The 25092-nt window shown below is 43.6% G+C and overlaps 1 protein-coding gene across 14 annotated transcripts in view; it reads left to right on the top strand.

Annotated features, from left to right (window-relative positions):
- The first annotated feature begins 11429 nt into the window (after positions 1–11429).
- Positions 11430–25092, top strand: part of cacna1g (calcium channel, voltage-dependent, T type, alpha 1G subunit) — a 331510-nt gene continuing 317847 nt past the window's right edge. For 13 of the 14 annotated variants that reach the window (XM_074619026.1, XM_074619028.1, XM_074619031.1 and 10 more), the window contains exons 1-2: positions 11431–12241; positions 12807–13130. In XM_074619026.1, coding sequence (XP_074475127.1) covers positions 12814–13130 — 317 coding nt within the window. In that variant the 5' untranslated portion in view covers positions 11431–12241; positions 12807–12813. Of the gene's footprint in view, positions 12242–12806; positions 13131–25092 lie in introns of all 14 variants that reach the window. The other variant, XM_074619030.1, reaches the window with a different exon arrangement.

Raw genomic sequence — 25092 nt, 5'->3', positions numbered from 1 at the left:
TGTAAACCTACAGACAGATTGTCTGTACCATGGATGTATTATGTGTTTCCTGTTCCGCCATGAAAAGGACTCTGAATTCAAAACATTAATTGCACATCCCATTTTTCCCCTGGTCACGTGCTGTCATGTCCCACCCGTGGGGTGCGCACATTTTCCATTTCTAGGATATTATATACACAATCTCCAGAGCAATGTTTAGATTATTCATGTGATATTCATAATTAAGATTATACAGAACATGACCCAGTATCTGGCAGCGTGCATGTAAACACTCATTACGACATATCCACAACATATATACAGTGTATATCCGGTTCAAATTTGCATAGGCGCACAAACACACACACACACACATCCTAATCCAAGTCTCACAAACGTCACCCTCTCTGGTAGTTTTGGTGTAGTTTTGCCTGTCTCAGTATACCCATATAAAACCTTCTGTGCCCTTAGCGGTTAGTAGCACAGGCTCCAGAGTGGGGCCCCCACACAGCCCTGCCTCACCCCAGAGACAGCGGCTCGTCTTGGGCTGACACGCTAAGACCCCCAGTGGGAGCGCGGAGCTCTGTGGGAGCCGACACTCACAGAGCTGGAGGGCGCTCAAAGAGGAAAGAGATGAAAGGCAGAGAGGCAAAGAGGGAAGCGCTGAAGGCCCCTTCTGTTTCTCTCTCTCTCTCTCTCTCTCTCTCTCTCTCTCTCTCTCTCTCGTTCCTCTCAACTTTCTCCTCAGTTCTGTCTCTGTTTTGTCATGTTGCAAAAGTAACTTCTGGTTATCAATTTACATTTGTTAAAAAAAAAAATGCAGATTTAATTCAGCTCAGAGACGGGGAATCAAAGAGAAAACAAAAGTAGATTGTGGATTTCCCGTCTCAGCACATATCTATTAGTCATCATGGCACAGTGTTGCCGGACTGATTCTTCTTTAGCTCCTTCTGTTCTCCTCCTGCTCCTCTATGTACTTTCCTCTGCTTCTTCATCGTACATCTCCATCCTCTTCTGCACACTCTTTTCCATTCCTTTCTACTTTGGATACCTCCTGCTTTGCTCTTCCTCTCTACATGCACCATCCTCTTCTTGTTTCTCCGCTCTTCCTCCTCCTTCTCTTCCTCTTTATTTTACCTTCCTATTCCAGCTAATCTCTTCCTACTCTTCATCTCCATCTCGCCCCTCCAGTCTGCACTCCTTCCTCTTTCTTCTGCCTCCGTGTCATTACAGGCATATAATTTATGAAGTGTTGAAAATGTTCCTCTCCGAGCTGCTCTGCTCCGTAACCAAGGTTACCAACATGTGAATCAGTATCACTGAAATCACGTGTGATTTTTTTTTTTTTAGGTGGGCAAGCAGAACTGGAAAAGCTTCAGAGTTCCAGCTTTGTATAGTCTGGAGTCTTCTGTTTAACATTTTTCAATTAGAAGTGATTTTTGTTTATAAATGACTGATATTGTTGTTGACCCTCTTCGGGCCCCCATAATACGCCCACACACAGACACGAACACACACACACACACGGACACACACCACATGAGTCATTGTATTACTGTATTGTTTTGGATTGCATGTGGGCTAAAATAAACGGACATGCTCATTTTCTTCCATTTATCATTCAGCAGATAAATGGAAAAGCGAGACTAGAAGCAATCACCTCTTTCGCCTGGTTGCCAGCCCTGTCCTGCCCTCTCCAGCAGATTCGTCCAGTCACGTGAGTGTCTGTTTGATGTGTGTATCAACTGTTATTGAGACCACAGTCCAGCCATATCCCTAAGACACCATTGGGATATATTTAACACATGCATTCTCTACATTATCATTACTGTTCTCATATTTCTTCCTACCATTTGCTACAAAACTGTATTTATCTGAGGCCCCATTTACACTTGTCATTTCAAGTGTTTCATATCTGGATAAAATCCAGATGAGATTTAAGACACTTTGGCCCTGTTCAGACCTGGTACTAACATACGTCCTCGATGATCCGATCACAAGTGGGCAGCTGTAAGTACAGGTGTGAATGCACTCAAGACGCATTGAGGACTCATTGAGATCTGATTGCTCAGACCAGACCACATTCAGAGGTGATCTGGGCCACATATGACCACATTCTTTTAGCAGTGTGTACGAGAATGTGTCCTGGGCCAGATTAAAGGACCGCCTACTCAACTGACATCCCCCGCTGGGATCGGCAGGTCTCTGCGCTCCTCATGTGGAAAGACAGGCAGACGCGAGCGCTTGTCTGCCTCGCAGCATGGAAAGTCGGTACAACTGTGTTTTATTAGAATATATCTGATCTGGAGGCTACATATCTACAGACTATCAGACTAGGCACGCAAAGTGCATTATTATCATGCTGTCGGTGTTTTTGTTCCGCCACTTTGCACGGAGCTGACACCCGTCGGCCCGCCAGCTTGCTCGCTCGCTCGCTCTCATCCCCGGCTCCCTGAAGCTCTGTAAACCCGCTGTTACCTGGCAAAGGCAGCGGTGTCGACGGCACGGAGGTCCTCGGGGACCGCCGGTACTATAACCTTATATGTTGATGTTAATAAAATGTACCCGAATTCACGAATATGTAGGATGTTACTACTGACATTCCTGTAATAGTACGTCACAACGTCTGCTATATTAACCATGTGCCAATTGAGATCTGATCACAAGTGGTCACTCAAGACGCATGTGAAGACTCGTTCTAATGCCAGGTGTGAACAGACATACTTAAAGCTGTCCACTTGTGATCGGGTCACTCAGGACGCATGTTAATGCCAGGTCTGAACAGGGCCTTTACAAATATGTGCCTCTTTTAGCCAGATCCGTTTTTGTTTTCCTGGCTTTATATGCAAATCAGGGTCGTCCCACTTCTAGTCCAGAAGGAGGTGGTACTGCACCTGAAGCTGTTTGGTAACTGCCAAAAATGTCACTTCATATGACCCTTGTCGAAAGGGGGTAACCCTCGATTTGAGGTTAGGCATTAACCTCGAATAGTTATGGTTAGGATAGGTCATCGGGCAGCGAGTCTCAGTTAGAGTTTTCAAATTTGTTTTGCAAATCTAGGGTGACCATCTAGACACGACCCCCAGTGAGTCATGCCCCAACTTTGGCCCAACTCCCCTTATTGAAATTTCACATATTCTGGATTCAGTTTTTGTATTTCACACAAGAGATTTCTGTATTTCTGTTTTTATTCTTGGTTTTCTCACTGGGATGAAGTGGGCAGGGCTCGGTTGGAAATACTTGATCTCACTTCTTTCCAATTAGCATTTAAAGGGCGGTGTTTTTTTTTTTTAAATGGAAACGGCCACTCAGCTGTTAGCAAAAAGCAGTGACGTAGGTTACCAAAGTAAGCTAATCAGTAAGGTTATGAATAATGTGAGCGCTAGCACTAGCCGGGTCAAAGTTAGCTGTGCTAAGTTTGAGAATAACTGAAAGGGTTAGGTCGGATTTTTTTAAGTGGGGTTGTATGTACACTCCTGTGTTCTGCGAGGTAAAATTACTGTTTTTGTGAATGTAGTCTGGTGGCTTTGAAGAGAGTGATATAACGGCTTAAAAAAAAATCTAAAATAATCAACCTGCCCTTTAAATCTAAACATAATGCCAGTTGGGGGTTTGTTTGCTTGTGTTGCCGGCGCTGCTCGTAAAATCTGATCAAAGCTCAACCGCAGTTATGGTAAGGTAGTTGAGTTTTTGAGTGTTAAACTCTCAATACATAAAAACTTAAGATGTTTTTCTCCAGAATCTAAACTTTGATTGTGGCTTATATAATGTTATAGAAAACAAGTCACATTTTGAATCTAGAGTTTCCAGGGCCTTTAATGTCCTCAAATCAAAATATTATCAACTGCTAGCTCTAAATGAGTGCAGGTTTGCTGGCACTGTATAAAGAAATTGGCTGCTTGTCCAGAGAATGAATACCACAAAGTTAAACAGCATATGGGAATAACAACTTCCTGGATTTCACTGCAGCGACCACAAAGACCATATTCAACTTGAGCTGATTTTATTGATTAAAAGGAACCATGCAGCATGACATATCTTAACGGTATTTTGTCAGTTAAAATTGGCTGTTTTTTTTACTTTATTTCCATTTTTGTTTGTTGAACTCTTCCCCTGCTTAGGAGGGTGTACTTCCTAGAAATCTCGTGACCACATACAGCATGTAAAATGGCACATTTGCCCTCTATGCTCCTTTACTACATGATACTTATTATATAACTTATTTCATAAGTTATTATCAGTGGTGGGGAAGCTCTGCTGAAGAAAGAGAAACACTAATATTCTTTACCTACTTGTAGTTTTGGCTTTAATGGTGTAGATCCTAGTTACAGAGAGGCTACAAAAGCCAAACATGCTGAAACACAACCATTACATGTCCTGTGGCACCTTTGGGAGTTTGAACAAACAATATTGATCATCCTGTCATTGATATTCCGGAACCAATATTGATCTCGCGGATCCCGAATTCAAATGAAGTGAGTTGCGATAGTTAGTCATGACAGAGGATTGTTGTTTGAGTGATATTAGACCTGACAACAACCCTTGCATGCATCACTTTTAAAAAGAAGTTGAGGTCTGCTTCAAATTCCTTTTTGATGGATTGTGACTTCCTGTGCATCGCTGGCGTATTGCTGCTGGTTCTCCTCATGACAACAACAGTAATGGTTTGTTTTTAAAGGTCCAATATCATGCTCATTTTCATGTTCATACTTGTATTTTGTGTTTGTAATAAAACATGTTTACATGCTGTAATGTTCAAAAAATACTTTATTTTCCTCGTACGGTCTGCCTGAATATACCTGTATTTACCCTCTGTCTGAAACGCTCCGTTTTAGTGTATTTCAATGGAATTGCAACGGAATTGCGTTGCTAGGCAACAATTAGGGTCCATGTTTACTTCCTGTCAGCTGATGTTATTTACATACACTGCAACCGGAAATAAACTGGGACACATTTAGAATGTTTACCTTTAAAACCATGTAATGGTCTAAATATTGTATATTTGTGACATCACAAATGGACAGAAATCCTAACGGCTTGTTTCAAACACGTAATTTCTGAATACGGGCTGTGTGTGTTTCTGCGTATATTGAGCGTTGTGATAGTTTAAAAGTATTTATATCGCACTTAAACCTGTTTATAATGTAAAAGACCTGAAAATTTCACTTTCTACAATATGGGACCTTTAATGTCTGTGTGACAGGATGAAGACAATGGACTCCGTATTCGGGTGCTGGGCAAAAGGGAACTCCGGGCCTGGATACAGCAGAGGTACAGTAAAGTGTTGAGTGTCCTGTGGTGTAAAGGGTTAACTGTAAAATGGGATGACTGAATGATCAATAAAGTAATTGCCTTTTCTGGGCAATCCTCACTCCTAGAGCCTGGGAGGACTAATGAAGGTTCAATAACATGGATAGAGTGCAATCACACACAAATCAACAGGCACACACGTCAGTGCACCATTGCATAATAATAAGGGATTATCATGATTACATAAAAATTATGTTAAGCTACTTAGCGCTGTTGATAAATCCCCATCTCAGGGGAGGTCAGAGGTCAGAGACTCTGGTGCTGGTTGGAATCAGGCGGCAACCTCCGGGTCTTAAAAGTGAAGCCAATGCTGAAGTGCCTTAAACTTGCATTCTTTCTAACAGCCAGCAGGGGGGCGACTCCTCCGGTTGCTAAAAGAGGTCTGATTGTATAGAAGTCTATGAGAAAATGAGCCTACTTCTCACTTGATTTATTACCTCAGTAAACATTGTAAACACGAGTTTATGGTCTCAATCTCTAGTTTCAAGTCTTCTTCAATACAGCATGATGTTCATTTAGTAAATTATGGTCCCATTTAGAGTCAAATAAACCATAAAGCAGGGGATGCTTTAGGGCGTGGCTACCTTATGATTGACAGGTCGCTACCACGGCGTTGTCCGGTCTGGGTGTTATCCATGTTTTCATCTTAGAACTTTAACCCTTTCACTGTGTGTTTTCAGTTCATGAAAGTTAATTATAACATTTCGGTCGCCTAAAAATGTCTTATTCAGCGTTTGGTTGTACTCTCGTATCACTTCTGGTTGCAAAAAAACAAGATGGCGATGGCCAAAAACCAAGATGGTGATGGCCAAAACTACTTGGTTCAGTTTAGGAACAGTTCATGGTTTGGGTTAAAATAAGTATGTTTGTTATGTAAAATAAGCACGCTTGTTATGTAACTGGCATTAGTTAAATCTGAAGTAGGCGAGATGGTGGAGCAAATATGATTTAAAAAAGTTATTTTAATAAAACGGTCGCTATATCGTGACAGTAGTACATGAAACATGTAACCTGAAAAAAATCATGTTCCTCTGTGTCCTCCGGTTTTCCTAACGTCATCTGCAAGATTTCACATACCGGAGGAAATCAAGCAGTAAGAGCTGATCTGAGGTCTGCTGTCCATCTGCCGTCTATGAGAGCCGGCTGTCAATCACTCGGGAACTCCGACCAAACTAGGCAGCGCTGATCAAATATGAATCAATATTATGTGACGTTAATGCCTATTTCTCTCTCAAATGTTTTCAGAAACATCTTTTAGTGCACGGTTTAGCTGTAAAATTAGAAAGTTTGTGACGCCGCCGCCATTGTGAAATCTGGTGAAGGAACGCCAAGTTCCGGTCACATGACTGGAGCACAGCCAATAGGAACGCTCTCTCAATGAAATGACCTGTGATTGGTCAAAGTCTCCCGTCACGGGCTAGATTTTCTAAAGCCTGAAAACAGAGCCATGAGGAGGAGCAGAAGTCTAGTTATCTCTCAGAACACTTGAATTACAATATGCTGAAAGGTTATTATGGAATTTTTGCCAAATGATGCCAAATATATACTGCCTACTGCCACTTTAAGTACGTACGTTACATAACAAAAGTAAGGTAAAATAAGTCAACGTTGACTTGGTTTCACACGGGACACGAACAGCGGTCTTCTGGGTGAAAGTCCTGTGTTTGTTTGACCCATCCAGCCTCCGTACTATGTCAGTTTCTCTGAGCGTCCAATAATGATGTGGATGGGTTTACATTGGAGTCAGTCGAAAGCACAATTTATCCTGCAAGGAGCATGAATATCTGTACCAAATCTCATGGACTGCCATGAAATAGTTTATGAGATATTATTCATAGACTGTATATCAGAAGTGAACTTTGTCACCGTGACGACGCCCATCGGTTTGTGGACTGACGTTTTGAAGCCTTGAGTTCGGCATTTTGGCCGTTGCCATCTTGGCTTTTTGCAACCAGAAGTGACACGAGAGGGTGGAGCTAATTAGACGAAAGCTGAATAAGACATTTTTAGATGACCAAAATGTTATAATTAACTTTCATGAGCTGAAAACACACTGTGAAAGGGTTATAGTTGTAAGACAACACACGGACAACTCCCAGACCGGACAACGCTGTGGTAGCAACCTGTCAATCACAAGGTAGCCACGCCCTAAAGCATCCCCTTCTTTATGGTCTATTTGACTCTAAATGGGACCATCATTTACTAACTGAACATCATGCTGTATTGAAGAAGACTTGAAACTAGTGATTGAGACCATAAACTCATGTTTACAATGTTCACTGAGGTAATAAATCAAGAGAGAAGTAGGCTCATTTTCTCATAGACTTCTATACAATCAGACTTCTTTTTGCAACCAGAGGAGTCGCCCCCTGCTGGCTATTATTAGAAAGAATGCAGGTTGAAGGCACTTCAGCATTGGCTTCACTTTTCAGAGGTGGAGGTTGCCGCCTGATATTATTATTATTTCTCGTGTACAAGTAAACATTTTGCCGAAAGGCGGTACTAAAGGAAAGGTCAGAGGTTCAGCGTAAAGATTAAAATGCATCCTGTGGGGACCATGAGCATTAGACATTTCAGGGATGCCCAGCCATTAGCTGTCAACATACCTTTTTCAGGGACCAAAATATTGATCAAGGAGAGATTTTGACCTGTTGGCGGGAAGACGAAATGTCAAAATCATTAGAGATCATCCTCCGGGAGCTGTGAATGATCGCATTTTTATGGCAGTCTGGTGTCCGTTCTTCCCTCAGGCACTCACAGTTCTCTGTGGATCAGAAGGCTTTATAATGCTGTAGGTATGGATCGACTCCTCTCTATGACGCTTTCTCTGTCGCTAAGGTCTGTCATCTCAGTCGGCTGAAGGTGAGCAGTAAAGTGTGTCTAGTCGGGAGGCCTGCAGAGTGGCCACGAGAGAAAGTTTGCCCCGGGGAGCTCAGATCACTCACTCTGATAAATTGGGGGTCTTATCTGAAACTGTCCAGCAACCAGCAAACATCATTCATCAGCCCCTCATAAGCGCTCGCCCTGGGAAGTGTTCATAGGCACTCAGTGTTGTGAATCGCCAATGCTTTATTCCATTTTATGAATAATAGATGCATAATTGCATTGCTTATTATTAATGAATGTTTGTACTTTTTAGGTGGGCTTCACCCAGTGCCTGGTCTTAATTGTGTTCTACTTTTTCCTCTTTATGTATTCAGAACAGTGCCTCATTCCTGCCTAATAGGTACAAGCACTGCTGGATCGATACGTTTTCATAGTTACTCTGTTAAGATAGTACACAATTAAGAAATCAGTCCAAACAAGGTGTATCGACAGAGGCTGGAAGGAGCCGCGCTCTCACTTCTCCTCCTCCTCCTCCTCCTCCTCCTCCTCCTCCTCCTCCTCCTCCTCATCCTCGTCCTCCTCCTCCTCCTCCTGCGTGCACATGTGTGTTTTTTTTCAGGTCATGTATGCACGTGTGAATCTCAGTCTTTCACAATGAGCTATGTGTAAACAGGTGATTAATATTCGCTACTGCACATAAGCTCCGGCCGCAACAAGATGCTATGAAAAAAGAAATTGGTTCTCCTCATTGATTTGCTCCTGCTCTCAGATCAATGATCATGCACTGTAATGAAAATAAAGCATGGCGCCGCTATGTAGTGAGTAATGTGCTGAGACTACAGTATGCAATGTGTGTGCATGTGTGCCGGGCTAAAATACAAAAGATAGAAGTGCAACAGGGGACAGCATTGCAATTCAGAGACACTATATGTCACTTAAATCTACAGAGTACAACTATCTGCTCTGCCTCGGGCTGTATTCCCAAAACCAGCTGCAAGTACTCGGAAAGAGTGTGTGTCTGTGTGTGCGTGTGCGTCTGTGTATGTCTGTGTGTGCGTGTGTGTATGTGTGTGTGTGTGTGCGTGTGAGGCAGAAAAGCCTAGGGAAACGTCTTCCCCTAGTGGCCACCAGACCAGCATACATGCCAGAGCACTCCTCCAGGGCCCGGGGTCCCCAAATATGGCAACCCAAATAAAAAAAATCTCTCTTTACATTTCATTTTTTCTCTGATTACATAACTGTGACACATTTCTGTTTTTCTGTTACTTTTGGATGACTATCTGTAATGACTGAAAGCCGGTACTAACTGTTCATTCTCTGCTAATTGGATAGTCTGGGGAAGGGTGCTCCAAGGTGGGGCTTGAGGGCCCTCATGGGGTCTCGGAGGGTAGTCTGGGGGGCCCCCTCTGCACATTGTGGGATAGTTTAATTACATAATTATTGTAATTCATGCATTTTTGCATGATAAGACATTTCATGACTGAAAAATTTATATTTTGCTGTATTATCTCATTGACACTTAACGAAAAATCTATTTTAACAAGGTTTTTTTTTTTTACTTTTTATGAATTGACTAAATTAAAGAGGACCTATATTGTTTATTTTCAGGTTCATACTTGTATTTTTGGTTTCTACTAGAACATGTTTACATGCTTTATTGATAAAAAAAAATTCTTTATTTTTCTCATACGGGCTGTGCTGCTGCACCTCTTTTCACCCTCTGTATGAAACGCTCTGTTTGAGCCCGAAAAGCCCAGTCTGCTCTGATTGGTCAGCTGGCCCGCTCTGTTGTGATTGGTCAACCAAACCAAACTCTTCGCACTCCGCTCTAATTAGCTTTGTTTGAGGGCGTGACAAACTAGCTGCTAGGCAGGTATAGAGAGGCGAGGTCCCACCCCCTTCCGGACAACATGGGACATTATTTTGGAAAAAAATATGAACGTTACAAATATTTTCTTTATCCCTTTTCAAATGCGCCATGAGTCACGCATATGATGTTTGTCAATTTAAAACATAATTTTGCAAGTCAAGAAAGTCACACTTTGATGTAAGTTTGTCGTAGTATAATTTAGTTTTGTGTGAAACGACTCAGTGAACTACATCTCTCGTGTCGCACAATAAACTTCACCAACACTAGCTAGCTAGCCAACTTAGCTTTGACCACGCACAAATGAAACGTTATCATACCTGATGCGATTTATCCAGCGCCTCCTGGTCTTTTTATCAGCCGGAAAGAGAAAGAACAAGCAAGACCTTTTACTGGTGTGAGTTCATCCCAGTAGGAAACACACAGCCATTGAAGCTTCACCGAGAAAGAGACGTCACTTATGCAACTTTTGGGTGTGTCGTCTTTCTTATTATGTATTTTCACAGTCTTAAACAGTTTTACAACAATCTTTGACTTTCTTGACTTGCAAAATTATCTTTTAAATTGACAAACATCATATGTGTGATTCATGGCGCAGTTCAAACAGGATAAAAAAATATTTATCTCTCGCCGTTGACTACCGTTCATATTTTTTCCGAAATAAAATATGCAGGGGCAGGACTTCGCCTCTCTATTATGCAAAGTTGTTACTTGGTGACATCACCATGTTATGGAAGAAAATGCGGGACTTCAAGCGAGGCATTTTTAAGCAGTTCAGGAGCAGTGTTTCTGTGGGGGAGAGTAACTCCCTTTGGCGTGGACTTTGAGCTTTGTAACTTTGTAGACCTTTTACATGCACAAAAAACTATATAACACACTAAAGGAAAGGGAAAAAGCATAATAGGTCCCCTTTAATTCATACATGTACTTTGTTCTCCAAGATACTCCTCATACAATATAAATGAATAAGACAAAGAACATGCCATAGCATAGGCATCATATGTAAATAAAAAAGCAGTATTATTTTGTGAGGGGGGTGGAAGAAGGAAAATCCTGTTTGGTGTCTGTGGTTTAACTGTGCTCTATTGGTTCTCACTCTGTTCTATACCTCCTTATATATTCCCAGTCATTTGGAGTCACATTGCACCATGTGGCAGCTTCTTCTCCCCTCAAAAATTCCCGAAAATCCAGCTCTGCACCAATCACACGGCGACGCCGCTGGATGCCGCCGCTCCCTCGCTTCCCATTGGCTCACAGTTGACAATAAGATTCCAGCTGTTTCACCCCCCTTCCTCCTCGCTGCACTGAGTCAAGACTGACATCCAGCTCAGCCAATCAGGAGTCGGCTCCGGAGTCAGGCCGCGCTCTGATTGGCTTAGAGCGTGCGCTCTATGGGCGGGGCGGTGAAGAAGTTGGGATCCTCCAACATCCATCCAGCTGTGTTGAAGCTTCGCCTGATGGACGGAACCGACCGAACTCAGTCTGGAGGAGACCAGAGTAGCGAGCAGGAGCAGCCCGGTGCGCACCAGCAGAGAGGACCGGTGTGTTTGAGACATATCTAGAAGATCTCAGAGGTTGTTCCTTCTTTTGACGCATGCTTGTGTGCAGGATGTGCAGCAGCAGCATCTCCATGGATCTTTAAAAGCTGACAAACCGCCTGTGGATGCAACGAAAAGTACTGGATTGTTCCATTTGGAGAGGAGGAAAAACGCGCAGAAACAAATAGATTACTCATTTTCCTTATTTCTCCTTGTTTTGGGGTGTTTGTCCATCAGCTCTGTGGAGAAGGAGGGAAGCACAAAGAAGTTTGTGAGCTGCGTTATATCTAACCTGAGGCTGCAGAAGTAGACCCACATCCCAAAGGTTCCCTTTTTTATTTCTAACGGAGGAGGGGGCTGGTTATGAAGTGTTGCTGTTGGTGTTGGTGAGGCCCCCGGAGAGGCTTTTTTGGACACCGGAGACCGGAGACCGGAGCCTGGGCGCACCGCGTCTGTGGAGACGGACCCAGCAGCAGCAGCACCACCTTGGAACTCTACGGCTCCTCCAGCCAGACGCACCAAAACCACCAAGACCCTCTCCTCTACCCCCTCTCTGCTCCTCTCTTCTTCTTCTTCTTCTTCATCTCTCCTTCCTACCAGCCAACCAAACAGCCGGGCTTCTTCTCTTTCTTCAGACTGCTGTGGACTTTATAAGCCACGACAAACACTGATCATGCGATGACTGAGCGCGCTTTGGGCACATCTACCGAGTCCATTACAGGTAAGAAGAAATCCAACGGAAAGATGCTCATGCATGCGCACATTTTTTTTTTTAGAAAAATAACTGCTGAAAATGACTTCATAATGCATGTGTTGTTGATGTGTTATTGATGAAGATTTGATTGGAACAGTCGCAGGCTGTTGTTGCTGATGAGAGATTTGGGTGTTTTTGATGAAGAGGAATGCGAGCCCCTCTTGGATCTTTTGGGTGCTCGTTAGGAGCTCCATTCTATCTACCAGCTTTATGACAGCATGTATACACTTTGTCGACCTGTATCCATTAAAAAAAAATCCGTTTTGTATCATATTCATTCTTTTAAAAAACATTTTATGCCATCATTCTTCGATGAAGTGTGCGCATATGTTCCCAAATGTTCCCACCACCACCACTATTGCCTGTTGCCATTATACTTAATTGTGACTATATGTGCAGGAATGTATTTTTCACTATATGCAAAGTTGATTTCAAAAATAAAAATCAGCAGATTTAAAAGTGCAGAATCCAGTAATGCGCATCCCCCTGGTTGTCAGCTCCTGTATAACGGGATCGCCTCTATTGTTTGCAGGAGGTGAATGATGGCCGAGGATGGGGGACATCTCTCCGGGATCCCCGACGCCAGGGGCTCGGAGGGCCGCTCCTCTCTGCCGAGGACTTTCATCCGGCTCAACGACCTGTCCGGGTCCGGGGTCGGGACGGGAGGAGGGGAGCTCGGTGAAGCGGTGGTGGAACCGGCGGCCCCGGCGGCCGACCGGATCTCTACGACCGGGGATGAGGTGTCGGCGAGCGGCGACGAGGACCTGCCCTTCCCCGCCATGGCCCCGGTGGTCTTCTTCTACCTGAAACAAAGCACCCGGCCAAGGAGCTGGTGTCTCAACATGGTCGCTAACCCATATCCTTTTCTAACTCTTTTATGAGATAGGAGTCATGTGCTACATGAGGCACACCTGTGGCAGGTAAGTAAACACCTGCTGGGCTCAGCAGCTCTCTCCAGTTGACCTCAAGGGGGTTATTGAATGATCACATGACTTGATGGATCATATAGAGTGGCCAGATGTTGGATTGATCTATTGTGTGTCCAGTGACCTGATCTGAGGTGTGTTTGTTTGACTCCAGATGTGTGTGTTGCTCTCACATGTCACCTGACAGGACACCTGTGTCTCCAGCTTCCCATGTCACGCTCTGATTCCCTCTGACCCACCCTATGAATTATTCATAAGGAGTGATGACATGTTATTGACCTCACATGACTGGGCCCACAGTAGTGAGTGTTATTTATAATGACTTTATTGCTTCACACCTGGAGCGTCTGTTTATTGAGCGGTTTGCAGTTGAATGGCAGCAGAAGGGTGGAGTCTTTTCAAGTCACACAGCCTTGTGGAATCGTTGCTGCCTCTGAAAGTGTGTTATTGATTCATAAGTGTACAGAGCATTCAGGTCTCTGGAGAGGAGGAGGAGGAGAGAAAGGAGGTGATTTTGTGTCTCTCAGTGTCTTGGTGTGTGTTAGTAGCTGGATGTGAGAGAGCAATGAGGAGGAATGTTTCCTCGGCCGATATATACCGCCCTGCTCTGGTGGTTCCAGCCTTTGTTTCTTCTCAGAGGTGCTGTGTGTGTTCATGTCATTTGGATTACCTCTGCTCCTTCCATCCATCCATCCATCCATCCATCCATCCATCCATCCCTTCACATCATAATCCCCCTCCTCTCTCCTCATTTGTCACTGTTTTGATTGAGATGCTCAGTAAACCTGTCCTCCTTATTCCCCGAGGAACATTGTCCGTGATGATGCTGCGTCTTTCACCCCCTCCACTCCCCACTCCCCACTCCCCTCCTTCGTTTTCTTCTGTCGTCCTCCTTGAATCTTTCTTTCTTTCCCTCCTCAGTCTCCCAGCGATCACAGCTGATTTCCATGTCTGTAAATGTCAAATCTTTAAAGGTCTTACAAACAGACTTTTTTAGCAGCGGGGGCACACGAGTCCCCCGTGGCTCCTCAGGGAGCAAAGGCGATCCTTGATGCTATTATCCAAGTCAGGGGTTCTCAAACATTTTCATTTTCATTGACCCCTCCCACCCCCACCCGTCGGAGACCCCCCACATTCCTATTTGAGACGAGTTTGACCCCAAGATTGTATCTGTGAGTGAAATGAGCTAGTTGGGAGGATTTTTTTTAATTGGTATCATTTCTCATTTCCTTCCATTGTCCTTTATACCGCTCAACTTCCTGTCGCTTCTCAGAGTTCTGCAAAGGATTTCAGTTAGGATTGGTTTGGAACTGGGTGTCACAAAGTGATTGTGATCTTGTACTTTGACTGGCCGTATTGCCACCCACACAGGATGACGTCGCACCCCGGGTGTTCACGTTCAGTGATAAGCCAATCAGAGATATCTGGAAAAGAAGCATTGTTATGTAGCTACCTGAACTGATATTATGCTTATTCAGTTATGTACAGTTTTGCTAGGTGTACGATAATTATCGCATTTATACAATAATTTTGCCCTTCGTAAGATGGCCGATCAACAGTTCTAAAAACGACTTATTTTCTCGATGAATTGTCTTTAAAATAGCGGAGAATAGTTCAAAGCCCAAAGAGATTGGATTTACTATCACAGAAGAAAATGAAAAGCAGAAAATGATCACAACTGAGCAAAGTAGCTGATTCATTTTCTGTCCATCCATCAATTGTTTCAGCTGTAGTAAGAACTAGGGATGCACCGATCTGATTTTTTCAGTGCCTATATACTGATAGCGATACCTGGGCTTTGGGTATCGTCCGATACCGAGTACCGATCGATACCGGCGTTTAATTAATCAGCTGTATGCCTCACTGTGTGGAAGTATGGGGATCATTCTTTTATGTGTAAGGCAACATCAGGCTTGACTCAAACATCGCTTTTCTAACTTTGTAAAACTAAATGTAACAAAACAATACGTAGATATAAATTTACTGAATTGTTTGTTATTATTAAAATAATAAATCGTTCACCAGTAACTAACCGGTGTCCACCGGTGCTCCTAACGGCATCTGCGAGATTTCACAGACCGAAGGAAAACAACCAATCAGAGCCGAGCTGGAGGCTGTCTTCCAGCTGCCGTCTCTGAGCGGCTGTCAATCACTCACCAACTCCGATCAAACGGTCAAACTAGGCAGCGCTGATCAAAAATGAATTAATATTCTGTTACAGTAATGCCTATTTCTCTCCTCAAATGCTTTCAGAACCATCTTGTGTACAGTTTAGCTGTAAAATGAGAACATTTGTGACCCGGCAGCCATGTTGAGATCAGTTGAGGAAATACATAGCCCCGCTCACCAGCCGGAGCACAACCAATAGGAACGCTCTCTCTCTGAAATGACCTGTGATTGGCTAAAGTCTCCCGTCACGAGCTAGATCTTTGATAAGAGCTGATCTGAGGTCTGCTGTCCATCTGCCGTCTATGAGAGCCGGCTGTCAATCACTCGGGAACTCCGACCAAACTAGGCAGCGCTGATCAAATATGAATCAATATTATGTTACGTTAATGCCTATTTCTCTCTCAAATGTTTTCAGAAACATCTTTTAGTGCACGGTTTAGCTGTAAAATTAGAAAGTTTGTGACGCCGCCGCCATTGTGAAATCTGGTGAAGGAACGCCAAGTTCCGGTCACATGACTGGAGCACAGCCAATAGGAACGCTCTCTCAATGAAATGACCTGTGATTGGTCAAAGTCTCCCGTCACGGGCTAGATGTTCTAAAGCCTGAAAACAGAGCCATGAGGAGGAGCAGAAGTCTAGTTTTCTCTAAGAACACTCGAATTACAATATTCTGAAAGGTTATTATGGAATTTTATTTGCCCAATGATGCTAAAACTATTCTGCGTACTGCAGCTTTAATGAAGATTTGCAGGTATTGAAGTGACTGCTGGGTAGTTTGTGACCTCTGTATGTACAGTATGTATCCCCGGTGCTTTGAGGATCGTATTTAGATGTTATTCTCGTTTGCCCTTTAGTGTCTATCTGTACTGATTTAGGAAAAGGTCAGCGCTTCTGTAATGCATTAACGTAACTGAGATCGATCCGTCTCTGCGGCCTCCTGCGTGTGGTACGCTCCGGTGTTTGAATCTGTGTACACTGATGCTTTATATCAAGAGAACAAGATGCTATATTTTTATTTCTTTGTCTTGATCTCTCTGTCTCTGCTCTCTGGTTGGAGAATTAATCCTGCAGTAGTCTCTCCTCTCTACTATAAATACATCCACAGCAGCCGGCTCTGCCTCGGCTCCGATGCGCAGAGAGAGACCGCTTCCTCTGTCTGATGCTGTAGACCGACAACACGGGAGAACCCCACTGATCTCGGGGCCACAGTCTTTTTCTAAACAGGCATATCCTCGGTAAGCCCTCGGCCTCGGGCGGCCCGCGGCCATTTTCAGCAGTCTGAAGTAATTAGGACCCCTGGATACTCGCTGAGGTATTTAGGGTTTAATTGAAGACCCCTGGGGCGTTCGCTCTGAGTGATGTTTTGCCCAGCACATTGCCTGTGTGAAATTCCCTCTGCTGGTTTTGCTAATGATTCCTGCAGAATCTGTGTATGATAGAGAGTTAGAGCTTTTGTGTGTGTGTGTGAGTGAGTGAGTGAGGTTGTGTAAGCAGCGCACACACTTCCACAGGACTCCCGTAGGTGTCTCCTCTCTGACGGGGAGCTGGGTGTTGTGCCAAGACGGGGGAGGAGGAGAAGGGGGAGGGGGGGGTTTTGGGATAGAGTCCAGCGCTCTCTATCCTTTTGCTCACGCTGATTTTTTAAGCTGAGGATTACACGGCCCGGAACAGTGAGGGAAGACACCTGGCCATGCTAGGTGTGTTTGTCACTGCGTTGAAATAGCCGTCGTTGGAAGGCCGACAACCGTTCGCGCTCAAGGGGAGCCGAGGGAATTTTGGGCGAAACATGCTACTGATTTTGTTTTTCCCCCTTCTGTTTCACTCCGTATTTCAGCGAAGCAGGCTTTTCACATTTGTTGCTCGTTGCTCTGATGCGTCTGTCAAATAATGGAAGTCGAAGCAAACACTTACTTAATCAGCAGAAAATGTCTCTTGCCCTCCCCGCCCGCCTATTCTCCCTTCACTCCCCCCTCCTCCCCCTCCTCCTTCTCCTCCTCCTCGCCTGCTTCTTTTTTCTCCCGGACCCCTCGCATTTTTTTCCTCCTCTGGAGTTAAAAGCCTCACTTTGGCTGGAGAGCGAGGAGGGGTGTGTGCCATCTCTGACGGCCTCCAAAAACCAGTAGAAGAAGAAGAAGGGAAAAAAAGAAAGGGGGGGGGAGAAAATAAAATAAAAAACTGAGGCTGAGTTGGAGAGCCGAGTGGGATTTCAGAGAGCATTTTTTAAGAGGTGAAAAAGTAGGCCTGTACCCGTCATCAACTTTGCTTTCATATTTTCTCTCCTCTGCTCCCCCCCCCCTCCGCCTCTCTCCTGCTTCCTCGGAGAATTTCAGACAACTTCTTGCACTTTGAGAGTTTGATCTTCATCGCGAATCCTATCTGAACTTCTGTCATAGCCGTGTGTCTACATTTTAGAGGATGCGTGCTGTATGTGTGTGTGTGTGCATTTTTCATATTCTCTATATGAACTGAGTCTATAGAACTGGGAGGCTGACATGAACTCTGCGTATGCACTGAAAGATTATGTTTGATGAAGTATTCATTAACCATGCAAGGCCTTTTTAGTGTGTGTGTGTGTGTGTGTGTGTGTGTGTGTGTGTGTGTCGGAGGGTGGGCGTCCTTTTTTTCTTCCTGCGATTCATGTGTCCCGCTGAGCATGTGATGTGACTTGCGTGTATTTTGCATGTAAAGTGCTTGCTGCAGGGGATGTGTATCTGTATGTATGTGTGTGTATGTGTGTGAGTGTACTTGTGTGTATATCCAGAGCTGCACACAATCATTTAACATTATGCCTAGGTGGGATATTTCAAAGCAGGTTTTTATGTAAAATACAACGGGTACAAATGGATGGGTCAGCTGGCAGTGTTGCATGGGATTGTTGACCAATCAGAAGCCTCCCTGACTAGTTGTAGACCATTCACATTTCCCCACTAATGACCAGTTGTTGCCCAGTCATTGCTATGGTTGAGTCAATCAGAAAATACTTTTGGCCAATTGTTGACCAATCAGACGCCTCCCTGTCTGACTTATTTTAGCCAAATCAGAAGCCTCGTGGGCTGTAGCTGAGTCTGCAGGCCAAAAGCAAGTCAGCTGGAACACGTTAAGCTGAAAGTTTGCCAAAGGGACTGGCATAAAGTCTGTAAAAGTTCCAGTTCTTGTAAATCTGACATTTGATGTTTTGTATGAATCAACACTGATGGTTTTCATCAGCTGTGCTCCCAACCTCCATTTCTCACAGTTAGTTATTAATAGAAACATATTGAGTGGTGCAGATATCTAAAACATTAATGGTCATCATCAGCATCCTGTCAGTCGACTCAAATAATGAGGCCATGACTTAGAATTAGATGTTTTTGCACCAATCATGCAACATGTAGGTAGAAATTAGGGCTGTGTATTGGCAATAATCTGATACGTATCACGATATGTATGGCGATACAGAGGTTACGATTCAATATATCACGATACTGTAAGCAAGGCGATACATTGCGATTTTTTTTTTTAAATCTAATTTTAGGAAAACTGTCACAGTATAAAGAACTCACCACCATATGCATAACATCTGAGTAAAAAAAGTTGACTTTTTTATGCAATCAGAACAGTGATCTGAATTTGCATCTATCACAGTCCCTGTAAATAGCACTACATTAAGAGGGCACATAAAGAGAGGGGACATCTCCTTGCAAATTAAATAAAGTATTGACTAAACTGTAAACTATTAATTAAAAATCAATACAGTATCACATAACATAATATGGCAATATTTGATTTTTTTTCTATATTTTCTTACACCCCTAGTGGTAATCCATCTCAGAAGAAGGAGATACAGAGGTAGCGCTTTCAATAGCCTCAATAGACCAGAATGCAATGCATTCATGATGTGATTTTCTTTTCTTGAAGGAACAGTGTGTAGCAATTAGTGCGGGTCTTCCCCATCATGTTTCTACAGTAGCCCAGAACGGACAAACCAAACACTGGCTCTAGATAGGGCCTTTTGCGTTTTTGCGTCGGCCACCGTAGTTCTCCTACACGCCTGGCACACGGTAGAAGTTTCAGCTGGTTGCAATCTGCAACCTCACCGCTAGATGCCGCCAAATCCTACACACTGCACTTTTAACTGGAAGAGCTCCTACTCTACAACTGACTAGGGCTGGGTATCAGTACTCAATACCTTTTATTGACCGAAATAACCCAGTACCAGGTAGAATTGAAACTTCTCCAGTCAAACGATATCTGCATTTGGTTTTGCTCGCAGCCAAACAAGCGTTCTTCGATGTAATGCGATGTGTGATTGGCCCACTACCGCAGCAGCTACAACCCAATATAGTCTGTGGTGCGGTGAAGTCGAACGCGGTGTATTTCACGGAAATTGTCAGTTCAGCGTGCTGAGATGTCACCAAAACGTTCAAAAATACATGGGGTGGTGGCAGCATTTTACGTAACTGAATGCTTCCATTCACATGATGGGTATCACATGAGGTCCTCTGTTGGTATCGATATCACTTAAAGGGTATTGGTATTGCAATTTTTTAAACAATACCCAACCCTATTTACATCCCTCTGCGTGTTAAAACCATACAGTAGCTAAAATGCTCAGTTGCATTCTTTAGGGACGACCAAAAAACTTTCTGGGAAATATAGGAAGCCGTAGAGAAGTTGAAAAGTACAGAGGATACAACAAATACGTGAATGTATCCAACGTCACCTTTTTGTGAGCTTACTGTTGAATTAGCTGAACTCGTGGACAGCCAGAGAGACACTTGTGTCTCACTTTGCTGAATTCCCTTTTAAGACGGAAACTAAGTGGTAGAATAAGAAAACTTACATAACTGCCAAAGAACGCTAATGAAAACACAGCTACGGTCAAAAACACTGAGCGCTGCCTGTAGCTGGCACCGATGTAGGCGTGTGTGTGTGGGCGTAGGGCTTTGTTATTGTGCTAGAAAGCCTTTGTTGCATTCAGAATTTAATGCTAGTTAGTGGAGATTTATCGCTGAGCCTTTGCTCTTGGCTCCGGCGAGAAGGAAACGAGCGAGTGTTCATCATATCCCAATCCAAATATCAGTTGCAGTATTTACCAGCGTACAGTAATTGCAGCGATGTTTTGTTTGTCCATATCGTGCAGTCCTACTGTGTGTGTGCTAAAATCCAACCAACATCTGTTGTGTACACACTCGACACACGCTCACGGGCACCGCGGTTGTTTGAAGAAAAGTGAAGGTTCTTTCAGCATAATGTGTTGAATTCAGTCCAAACACTGATTCACTGACTGATGGATGAGTTTACTGGCAATGAAATACTCCCGACACACTATACAGTATGTGCGTGAAAATCAGTGATTCAGTCGCCGCTATGTTGAAAGTGCCAATTATTGATGAATAACAGGAGTGACAATCAAAAAGAGATGGCAGGAGAGCGAGAGAGAGAGAGAGAGAGAGAGGCCGAGCTCCGACTGCAGTAAGGTGTGAGTAGACGACTCAGTATGAGGCCTGTTCTTAATGAGGAGCTTTGTTTAAGCTGTTAAACTGCAAACAGACTGAGCACAAAGAAAACCCTTTCTTTGTGCTCAGCCTGCTACTTATTTTTCTTACTTTCTATCGCTGGTTGCTACGCTATAGTTCCAACCTATAGTCAGCTCATTAAAGCGTTTCCATTTTCTGCTCTACACAGCTGGTGTTTGGTCATTTTTTTCCAGGGAAAGTCCCTTCTTCCTTTGGTGCACACACACAAAGTGACGCATTATTAAATTTTTACAAAAGCAACAGCGGGGAACCATTCAGCCCTATTTTGAACAAAAAACACGAGTGAATCTCGTTGCAAATTGCTGCTGTACTGCTGTGGTTGTTCCGAATGAAATCCTCCTCATGGAAATCTCACACATAATAGAAATCAATTAAAGCTTTAAATATAGGTTTAGTTACACCCCCCGTGGTGTATTGATGTCTGTTGGAAACACTGTAGTGTTTCTATATGTCACAGCTCCATTCAGTTTTCACTGTGAATGTATTGATTTTTAGCCTCAGCACTCAACACTGAAGAAAACGGAAGTGAGAGTGTAGTGTCCACAGGAGAGAGGATGGAAAAAAAATCAGGCCACTCCGCTTAGTTAAATTATAAAAGTTTAAAAGCCTTTATTATTTCGACTACATAGATAAAAACAAGAGCAACACTCAGGAGAGAATTTCCAAAGCCAATTCTGGCTTCCTCTCCACACCTGTAAACACTATGCCACAGATAAAAGTATTGAAAACATACAGTATATACATACTGTATATGTATGTTTATATGTTAGAACCAGGCAGCTACCTCCAGTTCTGAAATGTGAAGCCAAGCTGAAGTGCCTTGAACTTGCATTCTTTCTAACAGCCAGCAGGGGGCGACTCCTCTGGTTGAAAAAAAAGAAGTCTGATTGTATAGAAGTCTATGAGAAAATGAGCCTACTCCTCCCTTGATTTATTACCTCAGTAAACATTGTCAACATGAGTTTATGGTCTCAATCTCTAGTTTCAAGTCTTCTTCAATACAGCATGATGTTCATTTAGTAAATTATGGTCCCATTTAGAGTCAAATAGACCATAAAGCAGGGGATGCTTTAGGGAGTGGCTACCTTGTGATTGACAGGTCGCTACCACGCCGTTGTCCGGTCTGGGAGTTGTCCGTGTTTTTGTCTTAGAACTTTAACCCTTTCACAGTGTGTTTTCAGTTCATGAAAGTAAATTGTAACATTATTCAGCGTTCGGTTGTACTTCTCATGTCACTTCTTATACCCCCTCCCGTTCCCTGCGCTCATCCTCAGCTGGTCTTCTGACCATCCTCACCTCACGCCTGAGCACCATGGGTGCATTCAGCTGCACTGCTCCCAGGCTCTGGAACTCCCTCCCTCCTCACATCCGACAGTCTGACACTATTACAACCTTCAAATCCCACCTCAAAACTCACCTGTTCAAACTGGCCCATTCACTGTATAGTGTACATCATTCCGTGACCATCCCTTAACTTCGTTACTGTTTTATTCCCCGTCATACATGTCTGCCTAAATGTCTCTTGTTATGTTCGCTCTGCTGGTGTTTTCGTCGTATCTGTCTGTTTTTTATCTGTTTGAGTATTATTTTATTTTTGTAAGGTGTCCTTGGGTGTCCTGAAAGGCACCACCAAATAAAATTTATTATTATTATGATTTACTTCTGGTTGAAAAAAAAAAGATGGCGTCTGCCAAAAACCAAGATGGCGACAGCCAAAAACCAAGTCTATGATTAGAACTGAAGGTCTGTTTCAAAATGTTGTGCAACTTTGGGAGAAAACGTATCGTTCAGCCAGGAAAATGGTGCAAAATGGTGCTTTAATGGTGGTTTCATACCTAACCCAGCCCACGAAGTTTGAAACAAATACTGGAAAAAAGGACTGCGGTCGTTGTTTTTTTTTATCATTGGCAAACTCATTGGAGAATCAGGCCTTATATTAGAGGCAGACCTTTCTTTTCTAATTGCCGCTGTTCCCCAATTGCAAGCAAATGCAAATGTATCTGTTGTGTTGTGTTGTGTTGTGTTGTGTTCTGTTCTGTTCTGTTCAGTGAATGAAACTCAACACTTCATGCAGAAAAAACCTACAGGAAGTGTTGAGTTTCATTGACACTTCTTATCTTAATATTGCTCGGGAAAAAAAAACGGTGAAGTGGAAAGACTGGAATTAATTAGTGAATAAAACCGGTATTTGTGTTAAAAAGGGAAACTGGGAGCAGCGGCGAGCATGACGTGACTCTGCTGATGCAATTAGAGCTGTGGGAAAGACCATTATAATACCATTTGAGACATTGTAGGAGGCTACAGGTAATTCCACCCGTCCCATATTTATTCTTGTTGGCTATCTATTTGAGACTTGGCCATATTTGGGCTTTTATATGAGTATTTGCTGTAGAAGAACGTGGAAAGACAGATGAACAATCGAGCACCACAGACAGAGAACCCAAGGAAAACCCATCATGGTGCTCCAGACACAAGTGACTAAAAAAGATAATATAATCCATTGTAAGTACTTCAGTGTGTCTCTGAGGGTGTCTGACTTCTACATCCAGTGGAAAACCTTAGCAGCCTAATCTAAACACTGAGAATAGATTTCTGCCTGTTTTTATTCATATTGGAGACTGAAGTTGCGGTTTATGGCTGTTCTCTGGTAAAGCCATCACGCGTTCTCTGATTACCTGCATAACCTGGTTTCTCAGTGGAACCTGGCTACTTAAGTGCATGTAAATGCACTGACTGAGTTTGTGGGCCGGACCTGGCAGCTGTGTGTGTGTGTGTGTGTGTGTGTGTGTGTGTGTGTGTGTGTGTGTGTGTGTGTGTGTGTGTGTGTGTGTGTGTGTGTGTGTGTGTGTGTGTGTGTGTGTGTGTGTGTGTGTGTGTGTGTGTGTGTGTGTGTGTGTGTGTGTGTGTGTGTGTGTGTGTGTGTGTGTGTGTGTGTGTGTGTGTGTGTGTGTGTGTGTGTTGGCAGTGGAGGACTGGCTAACCTGATACACACCCGGTGAGACTCTGACCACAGTGATTCAGGGGCAAACCACAAACTCCACTGTAGACTGCCAGACGGCAGCAGGAAGCACTCTCACTGTCTCTCTGTGTGTGTGTCAGCATACAGTATGTGTGTAACTGCGTGAATATATGAATGTTTTTGCAGTTTCTTAATTTGTTTTGTGCTCAAGTTCCGATTGATTTACATTCGAACATCGACGAGTTTGTGTGTGCCTGTTTCCAAGTATGCGACAACTGAGTAGAAGCGAGTTCTTTTCTGTGTTTTTGTACTCTCTGATTGGTGGTGAGGCAGCGGCGGCCAACTTTTACGCACTTGTATTTTGTGTTGTTGCTTCATTTCTCTTGTCAGACTTGCGTTGTGCTCTTCCAACCCCCGTGACTCCGGTGGCCTAGTTAACAAATTAATGTGAATCCTGTAAAAACCACAGGCTAGCTCCCCAACAGAGGAAAAAGAAGGAGAGCGAAGAGGAAAAGAGGAGCAGCAGAGGGGTCTGATAACACTAGGTGGTGAAACCGAGAGGGAGGGAGGGATGGAGGGTAGACTTTTGCAGATGTGCTGTCTTCGAGAAGTCGTCTGCGGCCCTGTAAAAATCACTTCACAGTGTGCGCTCATATTCTTTGTTTTCGCCTTCAGCTACACTATCTCCCCTCCCATATTGTCTGTGGTTTGAGATGCACAGTCACGTGCGTTGTTTGTCTCCAAACAGCAAATTTGTCACTGATTTTCAATCAATTATTTGTACAGGGAGAACAATTAGTGCACATTAAACCCAGCAGTTAATTACTGTTTCTTCAGAAAAACGGCTTGCCGTGATTAAGATGTCTGAAAAAAAACAACAAGAGAAAAAAAAACAATTCTGTCATCATCATCTGCAGTTAATTATCCAGAACGGCGGTCTGGTTAGATGATTGGTTCGGTTGACTGGTTGGACGCTTTCATAGTTGGTTGTTTGGTTAGGTGGTTAGTTGACTAGTTAGATGGTGGACAGGTTGGAGGGTTCGATGCTTGGTTGACTGGTTAGTAGATTGGTGGGATGACTGGGTGAGTATTTGATTGGTTGGTAGGGTTGTTGGCTGGTTCATTTAGTTGTTTGATTGGAATGTTAGGTGTGTTACTGGTTGGGTTGTAAATTGGGTGGTTTCTTGATTGATTGGTAGATTGGTGGATTGACGGGTTGGGTACTTTATTGTTCCATTAGTTGGT

Source organism: Sebastes fasciatus, chromosome 20, assembly GCF_043250625.1.
Source record: "Sebastes fasciatus isolate fSebFas1 chromosome 20, fSebFas1.pri, whole genome shotgun sequence".
In the NCBI taxonomy this organism is placed as follows: domain Eukaryota; kingdom Metazoa; phylum Chordata; class Actinopteri; order Perciformes; family Sebastidae; genus Sebastes; species Sebastes fasciatus.
The sequence above is the reverse complement of the archived record's forward strand: the minus strand, read 5'-3'. Positions and strand labels throughout refer to the sequence as shown.